Here is a 13,397-nt window from a genome sequence, read left to right as displayed (position 1 = left end):
CTTTTGGAATAGGTAAACTGGTATAAATAACTTTGTAAATGAAACTGCCAACTAGATCAGGCACTGGACTTTAAATAAACTTGAATCTTGATGTCATGTTCAGTTAAACTTGTAGAAATTTGAGTATCCCTATCTATCTATCTATCTATCTATCTATCTATATATATATATACTGCCATACCACACTGTCCCCAAATAATGCCCCCAAAGACTGTTGTCCTTGAAACACATCCAAGCAACACAAGAAAAAACTGGAGCATAGATAAATGCTAAAAAAGAAAACTATGCAAACAACACAAGAACATCAAGGTCAGGTTCGCACTTCACCAAGGTAGATTTGCACCTCTTCTTACCAATTCTGCAGTATTTGTGACAATTGTTGCAAATTACAAAAGAGGACGCTCTCTTAATTTGCAGCTTGCCACTTTGCACCTCATATGAATAACATTGCATATGGCACCAATTTGAGCTCCACAAGCATTAACTAACACGCCACATCATCAATTAGGTCCACATTGTCTAACAATAGTTTCATCTTCCACATATTGCAATGGCCAAGTATGTTAAAAAATAGTTGGGATTGGAATGTTCTTTGCAGCCATTTGTTATTATAACTAACTGTAACTATTTCCATCATTCACCTAATTCAAATCAATCAATCAGAAGACAAATGCACAGTCCTACATATACTAATTCTAAAATATATTCTCCGTGCTAAACTATCCTTCTTAGGATTCCATCCATGATAAAAACATAGTTTCTCATCTATTGCTTGCATTACACGCTTATATACCATATTCTATTCAAGACAAATTGAACAGATAGTTTATATCCCCTATCTACATTAAATGTGTAACAGGGCTTGCATGTTAGTTTACTCATTGCCATTACATGCTCAACATAATTCACATATTAGTTATGTATATATGTCTATGAATTAGTATGTCGATTTTCCTTTATACAAATCTTGAGCCCAACATGGATTATTGGTAATCAAAGAGATTTTGTGCTCACAATATCTTGTCACTTAGTTTCCATGAGTCTATAAGAACCCTGTTGGTTCTAACTTTCCTGAAATACTATTGCTGATGTGTTTTTGGATTTTCACAGTTTTTGAACAATTTTTAAATAAAAATAACAAGTGCACCAAGAAAGAATTGCTCATATAACTGAATAGATACCAAATATGGAGCAATTGAATCTATATTATGCATTAAGTAACTGCTGCAAATGAAACTAATACATAAAACATACCCGTAGGTCCTCAGCTTATTTTAAATAAAGAATTCTGGAGTTTGCCAGCCAAAACTGGGAAACTGACCAAAAATGAAGTACAAGTCTATAATAGAATTTCTCCAGGCCAAAAATGAGATGAATCCACCTAATTACATTGGGCGTTGGGAATGGTGCAACTAGATTGCAAATTAGAAAGGCATTTCAGCCTCCCAGTCAAAACATCCCTTTCCTGGACCCCACGTGCCAAGCCTGGATTGTATGGACAGCAACTGGAAACTGTACGACTTCTTATTGAAATGAAATATGCTGCTAAAAGGGGCGTCTAACCTGATTTGCCCTTCCTTATTGAAAAATCTGCAATATCTGAAATAAAAAATCTTTGTTGAAGCAAAATAAGACTCCTGAATTAAGCCTTCACAATTGCAATAATTCAGCTGATCTTCCACAGCCTCACAATCACAGATCCACGAAGAATTTCCCTTCTCCAATGGCAAAACCTCTGAAACCCTTGTCAAGGAATTTCAAATAATCAATAATAATAATTAGAGGTTGAATTGCTTGCTTTGCCTTTATAAACCCAAAAAGGCATAATTCTCCAAAAAGTGTGATTTCCTCTTGAAGGGAGTTAAATACATTTAAAATGTATTTAATATACTTTATGCAACATTTGAATTAATTCCCCACTTGGACATACCCTTTTGATATTCACTTTATATTATTTAAGTGGCCCACTTTTTAATAAGGTTAATAATATAACTTTATAATAACTCCAAATGGCACGTTTCCCAAGAAAGTACACCCAAAGTCATTTAAATACATTTAAATGTATTTAATTTACTCTCCATAGTGATTTAATTTTCTTTTGGGCATCCAAATTCACTTAAGTGATTTAATAAAAATCACTTTATAATATTTGAGTGGCTTTTAATTTTAATAAAGTCACTTTATGACTTTATAATATCCATATAAGTTAATTTAATAACTTAACCACTAAAATATTAATATCTCCCTCAATATTCAGTCTTTTGACGTGTCGTCTGAAGTTGGAATCAACACTGAATAACCCCATGTGTCCAAGTGCCCCGACTAAAGATAACACTACTACCAGATTGGCTTACTATAAATAGTAAGTCCCTCAACTAAGTCCACACACTAACTGCAAAGGCCCTGGAATTGAACCCAAGACTGAATTGAAGAAGTGGAATTGCCATTGAGACTCTCTATCCAAACATGTTAGCCTACAAGAGTCAAAATAATAGGCTAATCCCTCAAACTCTAATGCTCACGAAAATGGGGACATTACAGAGTCTTAGTTGTGCATAACTACTTGCTCATAGTATTAGAAAGAAGGCATACAACCTGACTTGTTTTAATCTCCTCAAGAGCGACAACACAAAGCCAAGTGTTCAAAGATGCAAGGAAACATTTTTTAATATAAGTCTAAATGCTCACCCAAGAAAATTTGGAAGTACAGAAGGATTTTTTTCTCTTTGTTCCATGACCTGATGCTCAAACTAGATCCCACAACAATGTCTATGTCTAATTCTATTTCATTTCAATACAATAGTCCAGTCAAGGCACAAGTCCATCTTGACATCATGGTGTTCCAAGGCAAGATATGATGTTAAGGAATTGGATGATTGGTTTTGACAATTTAAGGATTACCACACTATCAATAAGTTTACAAATGCAACGAAGATCACCTTCCTAACTTCAAATATATCCATACCTACACTCTACTCATGGAAGTCTCTTAGTGTAAAGAGAGCTAAAAAGCCTATTGACACATTATCCAATTTCACTCAGGCAATGCATGCTTAGTAACATCCTCTCAAATACTACCTCAAAGTATATAAGACATTTTAGTTTTAACCTATTGAGAGTCAAGACAAAAAGACCAATTAGTTCCAAATTACACAAGTGAGTTCCATGAGCTATATGCATGTATAAATCTTTGTTAAGCAGAATTTCATACAATCTTGAAGTATACTAGTGGATTTCTTTAATACACATGCTGCTATAGAGTTCCTACCTTGAGGAATATTGGGAGAGGCTTATTGACAAGCCATAAAGATCAAGGGAGAAGCTAAAAAGAAGGAAAAATACTCAATCTCCTCCTTTGACCCTTTCCACAAACCAAAAATTCAGGAATAGTCAAGTTCACACTACACAACAAGCTCACAATAGGCAGCCTTTGCCTAAGCATAAGGCACTTATGTGCATCCAAAAGCTCCCTCCCTATAGTAAGAAAACTGGAAACAAAAAAATGGTTTAAGTCATAACAAGGTTGACACACCTGTAACATATTGTGTGTGCAACACTTTGTCATGTCAAACTTGCATCTTGCAGTTGAGTAATAAAAAAGCATCAATTTAGATGTTCCAACTTGCTTGAACATCAATGCCTAACCAACAACCATTTCTATGAAAGAACTTTTCTATACCAATGTTGGATAAAAGGAAACTAGTCCATGTCATCAACACTAAATGGCAAGAGAATACCATTGCACAAGACTACAAAGAATCTAGGCTTAAGCGGCAATGGAAGCACACCATCAACCATATTCACTTGGATGATTTTACCAAGGACGTGATATCAAAGTCCCTTGGCAATGTATATTCAAGTATGGTATATCATCCAAGAGAGATTCAATTACATGGACTGGAGAAATCTGCAGTCGTTGTTTTTGGCAACCACTTGTACAATCGATATGTAACCTATAGAGCCAAGCCACAATGTTGATCTATCAAAATCAACGGTTGTCTATTGGTATTTGTAAAGCAATACAAAACGCTTGTGTAGTTGGCAAAACTGAAATAAATAATAAATAATGTCTTGTTAATAATAATTGACCTTGTAATGAACAATTTGTTTCCAAGTGGTTGGTAGTTACCGATGGTTGGCACTCTTAACCAACTGCCAAGTACCATATATTTCATGGTTGTCTTGGAAACGGGGACTATTCTCAATTTTACACATTACATATTTTGGAAATAAAGATATATCTTTTTGGCCATGATCTATGTTATTTCCTTGTTAAGATATATTATTATGTGATATAATTTTGTACTTGTTTACGTAATATAAGTTAAATCCCTTCGAGAATAAACATTTTGACACCATTGCCGATATGAACCAGGAGATCTAAGCCATCGAGGAGCAGTATGACAACAGGCAATGTGCAACTGTAATGGGCCGACCGTTCAACCAACAAATATTGGTATCGAAAATTGATGAGGAGGAAGACACACCAAAAGATCAACTAATGTAGGATCTGGTAAACTTGTGTGACATATTCGTCAAACAGTACGTTTAAAAGGAAGCTCAAGAGAGAGCGGTCCCTAAGAGTGTCATTCGTGATGAACTGAAAGTGAACAACGTTGTCTTTGATCTTCTCAGAAGACTTCCAAGGATGTTGGCAGGAAACTTCATTGATCTACAAGATTGTTGGGAGGAAGCGAACCGAGAGCAATGTCGACAACAAATACTACAATGATACGGGGAAAGGAACTGGAGGGAGGAAGAGGAGTGTGATACAAACCGTTGTCGAACCTCTGTCAATTCCAACAATTAATGCCCCTACAACCAAAAAAGGAAAAGAGACATACGGTAAACAATCATGAGGAAGGAGAGGGATAGGTGAGAAGATCTCTCTGGATCAATGAACAAAATGAATGATGACGATTGCAGATAATCGTCCCACCGTACAACCTAGGGTCTTTGATTACATTTTATGGTGAAGAGTTTATCTTATCACATCATATGGCTATCTCCTCCAATATACATCATATGCCATGTTCAAAAGCATTCAGTCACTCAGCACATCATAAAACATCTGGTACGACAATTGAAGGCAGCACAGGTTCAAGTTGTACAGCCTATTCAAATAGTTTGGCCACCATCTTGTCAAATCAGACAATTTTCCTTTTAAGTACATTGTATGACCTTTTAGGAGACTCTTCATGTGCATCATATGAACAACAAGGACTTACTTTTACATGGTACAAAGCTTCCCATTTGGAAATTCACTTATTTGCACTATACGGTCCTCCTATGTACACAATCTCTGCAACATACAGCTTGATAGTACAGCCCTTCACTGTCCTAGCAAGACTCTATTCTCAAGAGTTTCATTGTGCAATCCAATGAGGCCCTTTGGTTGGTTGGTCCAAAGCGTTATTCACTTATTAGAATATGATGGTCAAAACTCCACAATCTCTATTTTTTTGTCTTTGTCAACATTAGTTTTTGCCTCTTAAAAAATCACAAAAATGATGTGCGCCATGAAGATCTATGTAGTTTTGAAGGTCTTAATTTGGCAATTGCCCCCAAATTCCCACTGCACTTATTTCACTTGCTAAGTACTCTTATGGTTTGAGTTTGCAAGTTACACTTCCATGTTTGTTTACAATATTGCCGTCCATTTGGAAAGTCTTCCCTAGTAGTAGTTAATGTTTATTTGTCATCTAGAAGATGACTTTGTCTTTTAGGGAGGGATATAGTCAGCATACAATGTCTATTATTATGTTTCGATAATATTGGTTATTTGATTATGTATTAATTGGTTGTTGACTTTGGGTTGTAGACGTATAAATCTGACCACTTTCCTAAGTGAATATTTAATATTCATTATAAACCTCATTCCTCTATTTAATTAAATTCTTCATATTCATCTATTTGATTAAATGAATTACTCAATTTATTTAATTAAGTTCACTTAAGCCTTTTCTAGACTTTGAGTAAATAAATCACTTTATTTAATTAATTCCCCTTTCCCCCTTTTTAATTAAATTTACATTTAATTAAATTGATCCTTGCAAATAAATAAATCTAATTTATTTATTTAGATCCCCCACTTGTATTTATGCAAGTTGCATCTATTTGATTGAAATAAAGCAATTTTATTTTAATTAAAATCCTTTTCCCTCCACTTGCATTTTCCTACATCTCCCACTTGCCTCCTAAACCCCTTCTAGATTCTTCTAATCACTTCCAGTTTAGCCTAATCCATTTCCTAAATATTGTCACAATCCTAAACAAAGAGAAGTCACTTCTCAAAAGCCTCCAAAGTCTTTGAAAACCATTAAAGGCTTTATGTCCTTAACAAGTTAACCCTCAAAGTCTTCTAAACCATTTAAGGCTCTTACATAACCATTAATGGTTAACTCAACCTTCTTGCATGATTAGAGACTTTCTCTCTAACTCAACCCTCATCTAACCCAAGGGTCTCATCAAGCATTCATGGCTTTAACCTTGGTTATCCCTTTAACACTTGCACAAGAGTTTACCCCTTGGGTAAAAGCTTTATCCAATGGATAACCCTAGTCTAACCTTAACCCTTACCTTCTAAGGTAACCTTCATGTCTTCTCAAGCATTTAATGCTTCTTTCATCTCCTCTCAAGCAACCTCTTGTTGACAACTGTCACCATTTCATTGGTGAGAATTGTAAACATGGATTGATTAACTTTCAATCCTGGCCCTTGTTAAGATTATCCAATCTTGACTATCCATTGCCCTATTTTTCCTATAAATAGAGCTCTCATTCTCTCATTTTCATATATCCAAGTTTTATGCATCTAACTTATAGTCATTTAACTAAGCATTTTAGCCTCTCTTTGATAAATCATCTTAATAAGCATTTAGAAACATTTTAATATCATAGCATATCCATGTTAGACTAGTATATCTTGTTATGATAGGATTACTAATCTTTATCATAGCATCATATTCATACTAGTTTGAATCATTCTAGTTTCAATAGCATACATATCTAGGAATGCATTCATGCTTATAATCAAACATCACTCGTTCTTGGAGTTGTCATTCCTAGGTCACTTTGCTCAGTGATCTGAGAGCAAAGGCATTGACTTTAGGGATCCTATGAGATGGAGAACAATGGGACACCCCTTGGGAAGTTGAGTTATCTCAGATAGCTCCTATAACTTGCACCAAGAGTCTCATTGGTGTGTGGACACTTTGAAACTGACTTTCACGTTTCTATCACCCTCATTTCCTGCACACATGGGTAGTTATAAGCATTAATTGATTGACGGTTGTGTTCCTCTTGGCAATTGTCAGGTATTTTAAATAGATTGTGTATTGTCAAGGAAAGTAGTATGATCTAGTCAGATCAACTATGACCCTCAGATGACCATCTCATATCTTCTTCTAGAATAATTTCATGTGTGAATAGAGATATATTTTACTCCTGTATCTAGCATGCATTGTCATCTTTATTATTAATTCATGTATTCATTTTATCAAATTGAGAAGTAAACAACAAGAGTATGCCTATTCTATCTCCTTAAGCCCTAAAAGCCACAAAGGCCTCCTTGGATGTCTATGAAGCCCACCTGTGCACTTCATCAAGATGGCATCCTCTTAAATATCCTTATTCATTTGAACAGCCTTCTTGTAAAATCCTCTAGTACAATCTCATATGCTATGGCATTTCCTTCCCTGCAATATTGCCACTCAATAGACCTTTCCTCTTTATGATATATGGGATAAAACTGTTTTCTGATTAGTCTTTTAAATTCATTCCAAGAACAAATAAGTGATAACTTTCTTAATGCCGAAGAATGAGCATAGCTTTCCAATCAACTAAGAACATATTTGAATGATTTTAAAGTAGCAAAAGAAATCTGTTCATCACTAATATTGTGCATACTAAAATATATTTGAAATTGTGCCAAGCAATGGTTAAGTTTCTAACCATCTACCTGTCTCGCATAAGGCAGAATCTCTATCTTTGACTCTACTCTAAACAGATGTGCAGTTGGAAGGCCTTAGTAATGGAGTTGCACTTACTCAAAGGTGAATCTAATCAGTCAGAACAAATGTTATAAATGAATTTTGCCTCAGGGTAGTTACAGACTTACGGTCAGCCACAACAGTTAGAGCCACTTCCACTACTTATTAAGAAAAATGTGTTATTTGAGTAATCACCCTCTCATGTAGGAATCTGTTAAATAAATTACTTAAGTCAAATTAAAACCAAGTAAACTTAAAAGTGTATATTCCAATTCCTAAAAAGTTCATTTTAAGTCAAGGCACCAAGAAGCCCTATTCAACAAATGAACCTGTTCTGTGTAGCTAATAATAATAAATTATCTAACAAGACAAGAAAACAACAAAGCTATAACCCGGTTGGACAAAACAGACTGTCATAAAGAATAATTAAATCAGTGATTTCTCAAAAATATTAGTGGTGTGCCTCTAGCATACATGAAAGTACATATGTTAATAATTTAACAGTACGCATTTTGATTCAATAAAAAAGCAGATGATAAACACTAGTTCTGGACTGAACTTCTTTTGGGATGATTGCAAACAATCAGTCAAAACAGACGTAAAGATGTATTTAGAGAAGGGCTTAACCACCTCAAATCTACCCTTGAATCAATGTTCTTAAGTCAAAACCTGAATATAAAGAACCATGATTTTGATACCTGACATAAAACTTCTGCAGTCTTTGCATTCAAGTTTTGGATGGCCGAACGTTGCACATGCTGTTCAAAATGGGCTATAGTTAGAAATTTAAAGTAGCTAATAAGCATTACCATGAGCTAAAACAAAAAAATTCAGATACCCATAAGACATGAACTTATCATTAAATACTCTAACAATGAAACAGAAATGATAACTTGTAAGAAAAAATATAAGGAAATATTTTCAAGAATAACCTTCAGGTGCCTTTCTTTTACATGTACACAAACCTCTAGTCTCTAGTAGAGACCATGTCATTCACGTCAAATCTTGAAATTATTCTTGTCTAGACCAGAGATGCTAGGATTACAGTCCAATAAAGCATTTGTTGTTACAGCTATCCATAATAATTTACTGACATTAGTCCTGTAGTTTTTTATTTTATTTCTTAACACTTTTCTAAATATCAGTTTTAATGATTGAAACATTCCTATATTAATTGCAAAGCTGTCTTTGGGCTTGAAGCTTTTCAGCCTAAATTAACAATACACACTATGTAATCCACATATGAATCTTCATCTTGTGTTAAATATGAACAAGTATTATTAAGTAGTTTCCTATCACTTCCATAGATTGTCCTTATGTACACCTGATACCCAGACTTCATTCCATTAGTCATGTATTATTGTAAGGTAAGCAAGCAAGAATACGAAAGGGCACCAGATAACTAGAATCCCCTAAGAGATTAATCATGATCACAAAATCTACAAAATGCATATTTCTCATTGCAGATCTTTGCATCTTCACAATCCAAGTCAAAGTCAAGGATTATCTCGTTTCATATATTGGACAAACTATTCAGTATACAAGGACCGCCACAAACAAAGTCGGTATGCTACAATCATTATACTGTTGAATACAAGTTAAGTCATTGTTGGCAAAAAATGCCACTTTCCTAATGTAAAAAAGCATCAATCATGCCTTACACAAACAACTCATAGAACAATCTTATCTATTAGTATCCCAGCTGAGGACAAACTGGAACATACCCAGTTATCTTTTTACTTACAGTAACTTAACAGTTCCTCTTTGTTAATGAGTTTGACAACAGAACATGCAGTCTTGAAGGCTTCAAGAAAACTTCAATAATAAATCACATCTGAATATACACACCAATCAGCCATGTCATTATTAAGTCATGCTCATATATGAACACACAAACACACACACAAACACAAAGAACATCATAATTCCTATTCAATTATCCATACTCACAAAAGTTCTATAATGTCTATTATGGATGCCTGATCAACGTTGTCATATGAATATTCCCAAGTTCTTCAGTGATGGCAAACATCATCCTAATAAGCATATTTCATCCTTTACCACCATGTCTGGAATCCAACTGTTGCACATGAAGATGTTGCAGCTTATTTTTGTGGAGACGTTGCAAGGCACAATAGCTGGATCAGTTTCATCACCTTCTTGTCAATTCAATCGTGAGTTGGGAGCCAATGAGTGAGAAGTTTCTTGCATTTTCCAAACACAATAGCTGGATCAGTTTCATCACCTTCTTGTCAATTCAATCGTGAGTTGGGAGCCAATGAGTGAGAAGTTTCTTGCATTTTCCAAATCAGTTGAAGACAGTCATATCTTGTTTGTACAACTCTCAAATGCCAAGAAAGATGAAAGTGAACCAATGAGAGAGTTCATTGCAGGATTCAATCATCTGGTTACCAAGTCAGCAATAGTAAATCCTTTTTCTAACATTCTTCTAAACAGATCCATTAATGCTCAATCTTTAGAAATTGCTTTCTTTCTCAAGCAAGGGAACGCTACAGAATTGAGGGGCACTCAAGAACATGCCATTGAATTGGAAGAACACATGCTTACATCAAGAAAGATATAGAAAGATTCAATCAGGTTTTGGTTCCTATGAACACTCAATCATTTTAGCAATTTCCACCTCCTTCAAGCAATAAAGATTATTTCATCTATTATGCCAATAATCGCTCTCATCTACTTAGTTCCTCAAGGAAGATAGTCAAAATTAATCTTCCAACACACATATACTTCTTGTTTCATGCAACAACTGAACATGATGAAAAGAGTTGTCCAAACATGCAAAGATTCACAAAGTTATTGATAGCTTCAAATGGAATTTTACACCACATAAAAAGTTAAAACTAATTGGTAGTTAAACATTCTATCCCAGTAGACATTTCTTATGAAGTTTTCAATGAGAATCACATGCGAAGTAACGGATGTATTTAAAAGGAAGTTGGATACATACTTCTCGTGTAGTAGTCTTATGTAATGAATAAACTGCTCCAGCAGAAACCTGTAGAACAAACTTTAAAATGTTTATGTAAAAACTCATACTAGAATTTAAAAAGAATCTTATGAGAGGCAGCAAAATCACAGATCCAACAGGATGACCGAACCTTCAGGGCAGTAGAAAGAAATTCCAAATCAGCACCTTTCTTCCGTGTTCCAAATGGAGGATTCATTATGACAGTGTCAACCATTGATCCTGCAAAAATTAAACTTAAGTCCATAACAATCCAAGAGTATTAAGCCTTGTCAACAATTAATGCTAGAAAATGTTCACTTTCTTTTCCCTTAGAAAAGAATCACTGCATTAAATTCCATTCAGATACCAATCTCACATAGCTCTTAAAACAAAATTTCATTAACAAAAAACTGGATAACATGTGCATGGGCTTACTAAATAAGCATGTACACTAGAAACACATAAAACACAATTAGGAAATAAGTCTTTCACAAGACTCCAGGGAAAATGTGTCACAGAGACAATCAACACCCAAAGCTATCAAAGAACCATACCATTCACATATCTTCCTCATTCATTTACTGGACTCTGTCAGGTAATCAGCTGTTTTGATCCAACAATACTGTGAGACATGGACCAGCTCTGATACCATGTGAGATTTTGCCAAGATCAAGAGGCAATGGAAAACACAAATAAGAGAGAACAAAATAGATGATAGAAATAAATTGTATTCTATCAAGATGAAAATACTGATCAACTGGATCATCAATCGTTACATACAATGAATATGAGCCTGCTTATATAGGCAAGGCTATATGGATATGTGAGCACACAAACATGACATGTGGCTCAATAAGAAACAAGGGTAGGTAGGAAATAGGTGTGGGTAGGTAGGAGAAACAATATAATATTCCACATGAGGTGGATCACCCACTGAAGGTGGAGTGTAACAACAAGATCACACCATAAAAGGTGGAAATTCTCCTACACACACTATCCCAATGTGGCACAAACACCCAAGTGTCATACCCAAACTACTATGAAATGCATTTCCTAAGTAGACTTAAGTAAAGTGTAATAATATCCATGATGAATAATTATTTACACCAACACCCCCCCTTAAGTGCAACTTAGGGGAATGCACTTAAGTATACAATGCAACTAAGCAATGCAAGATGGGTCCCGGCTACTAGGCCATGTTAGGTACCCATGTACAAATGCAAATGCATGAAAACCAATGCAATGAAATCTCTCAAAAAGTGGGGAAAGAGAGAAAAACCCAATGGAAAAAAACCCTCCCACAAAAGAGAGATGAAAACTAGATACAAAGAACTCTCATAGAAGAATGTGAGGAACAAAACCCCATGTGAGGAAAAAGTCCCCCCCATATGAGAGAAGAAGAAGAAGAAGAGAGACTAGGAAGCCCCCCCTCAATGTGGAATCTGAACCAATGATAGAAGCTCGAAGATGAATGAAGAAACTGCTCCATGAACGTCGAACCACATTCCTCCCCTTAGGAAGAAACAAAAACAAAGGTGTATCCATGAAGTCTCCCCAACTATGAAGGGAAGATGAAGCAAAAATACTCATGATGAAAGGAATCTCTGAAAACTACTCTAAGTGTCCCCATGTCGATGCTGAAAGGTAGCCCCTCCAAAGGTGGTAAACTGTGCCACACTGCTAAAAAAGGCACTCCAAGATCTAGTGGAGATGAATGTAGAACAATATCCAAAGACTCATATGTCTCCTCAAAAGATAAAGAGACCTCCTCCAAGTGTTGTACAAAAGTATCCACAATCATGTCAACCTCTAAAGATTGATCATGTAGAGAATGCACAAGAGGGTCAAAGTGATCCCTCGCAACAATCAAAGAAGGATCATCTTCATCAAAGAGAAGATGAATGTCATCAATGGTATCTCCCAAATCTGCAATGTGTGCAATGTCTGTCAAGTAGGCATCCCAATCAACTGAAGCTGGAAGACATGAAATATCCTGCTACACTGAATCATAAGAAGGCAAAACTGTCGTACTAGCTGCATCATCAGGTGCAATAGGTGGTGTGATATCAATAGAAGGAGATGAAATGTAAGGCTCAAGAACGGGGTCACATGTGAGAATCCCCAAGTTCAAATGCCCAAAGTTCTCAAAATCTGAATCATCAACATAGGAAGAACCAACCTTATCAATAGGACCAAAATCTGAAAGAGTACAACCGAGATGAATGATCAACCACCCCAGTCGCAATGATAGCTCCACTCTCCAAGTCTCTAATGATAACTGAATCAGGTGTGAACTCCACAGTTTTCTTAGTTGCCCCATGTGTGATTTGATAGATGGAAAGAAGATTATTTGTCAAGTGGGGTACACACAACACGTCATTGAAGGAGTTATCCCCAATGGTAATAGATCCTTTCCCAGTCACATCCATGTATGTATGA

The 13,397-nt window shown here is 35.5% G+C and overlaps 1 protein-coding gene across 2 annotated transcripts in view; it reads right to left on the bottom strand.

Annotated features, from left to right (window-relative positions):
- Positions 1 to 13,397, bottom strand: part of LOC131044226 (uncharacterized) — a 145,249-nt gene that overhangs the window by 2,662 nt on the left and 129,190 nt on the right. For both annotated transcript variants that reach the window (XM_057977511.2, XM_057977510.2), the window contains 3 exons: positions 11,110 to 11,198; positions 10,959 to 11,006; positions 8,689 to 8,748 (listed from right to left, as the gene is read on the bottom strand). In XM_057977511.2, the coding sequence (XP_057833494.1) occupies positions 8,689 to 8,748; positions 10,959 to 11,006; positions 11,110 to 11,198 (197 nt within the window). The remainder of the gene's footprint in view (positions 1 to 8,688; positions 8,749 to 10,958; positions 11,007 to 11,109; positions 11,199 to 13,397) is intronic.

This window comes from Cryptomeria japonica, chromosome 6 (genome assembly GCF_030272615.1).
Source record: "Cryptomeria japonica chromosome 6, Sugi_1.0, whole genome shotgun sequence".
Classification (NCBI taxonomy): Eukaryota; Viridiplantae; Streptophyta; class Pinopsida; order Cupressales; family Cupressaceae; genus Cryptomeria; species Cryptomeria japonica.
Note: the sequence above shows the minus strand (reverse complement) of the source record. Positions and strands in the feature narration are given on the sequence as shown.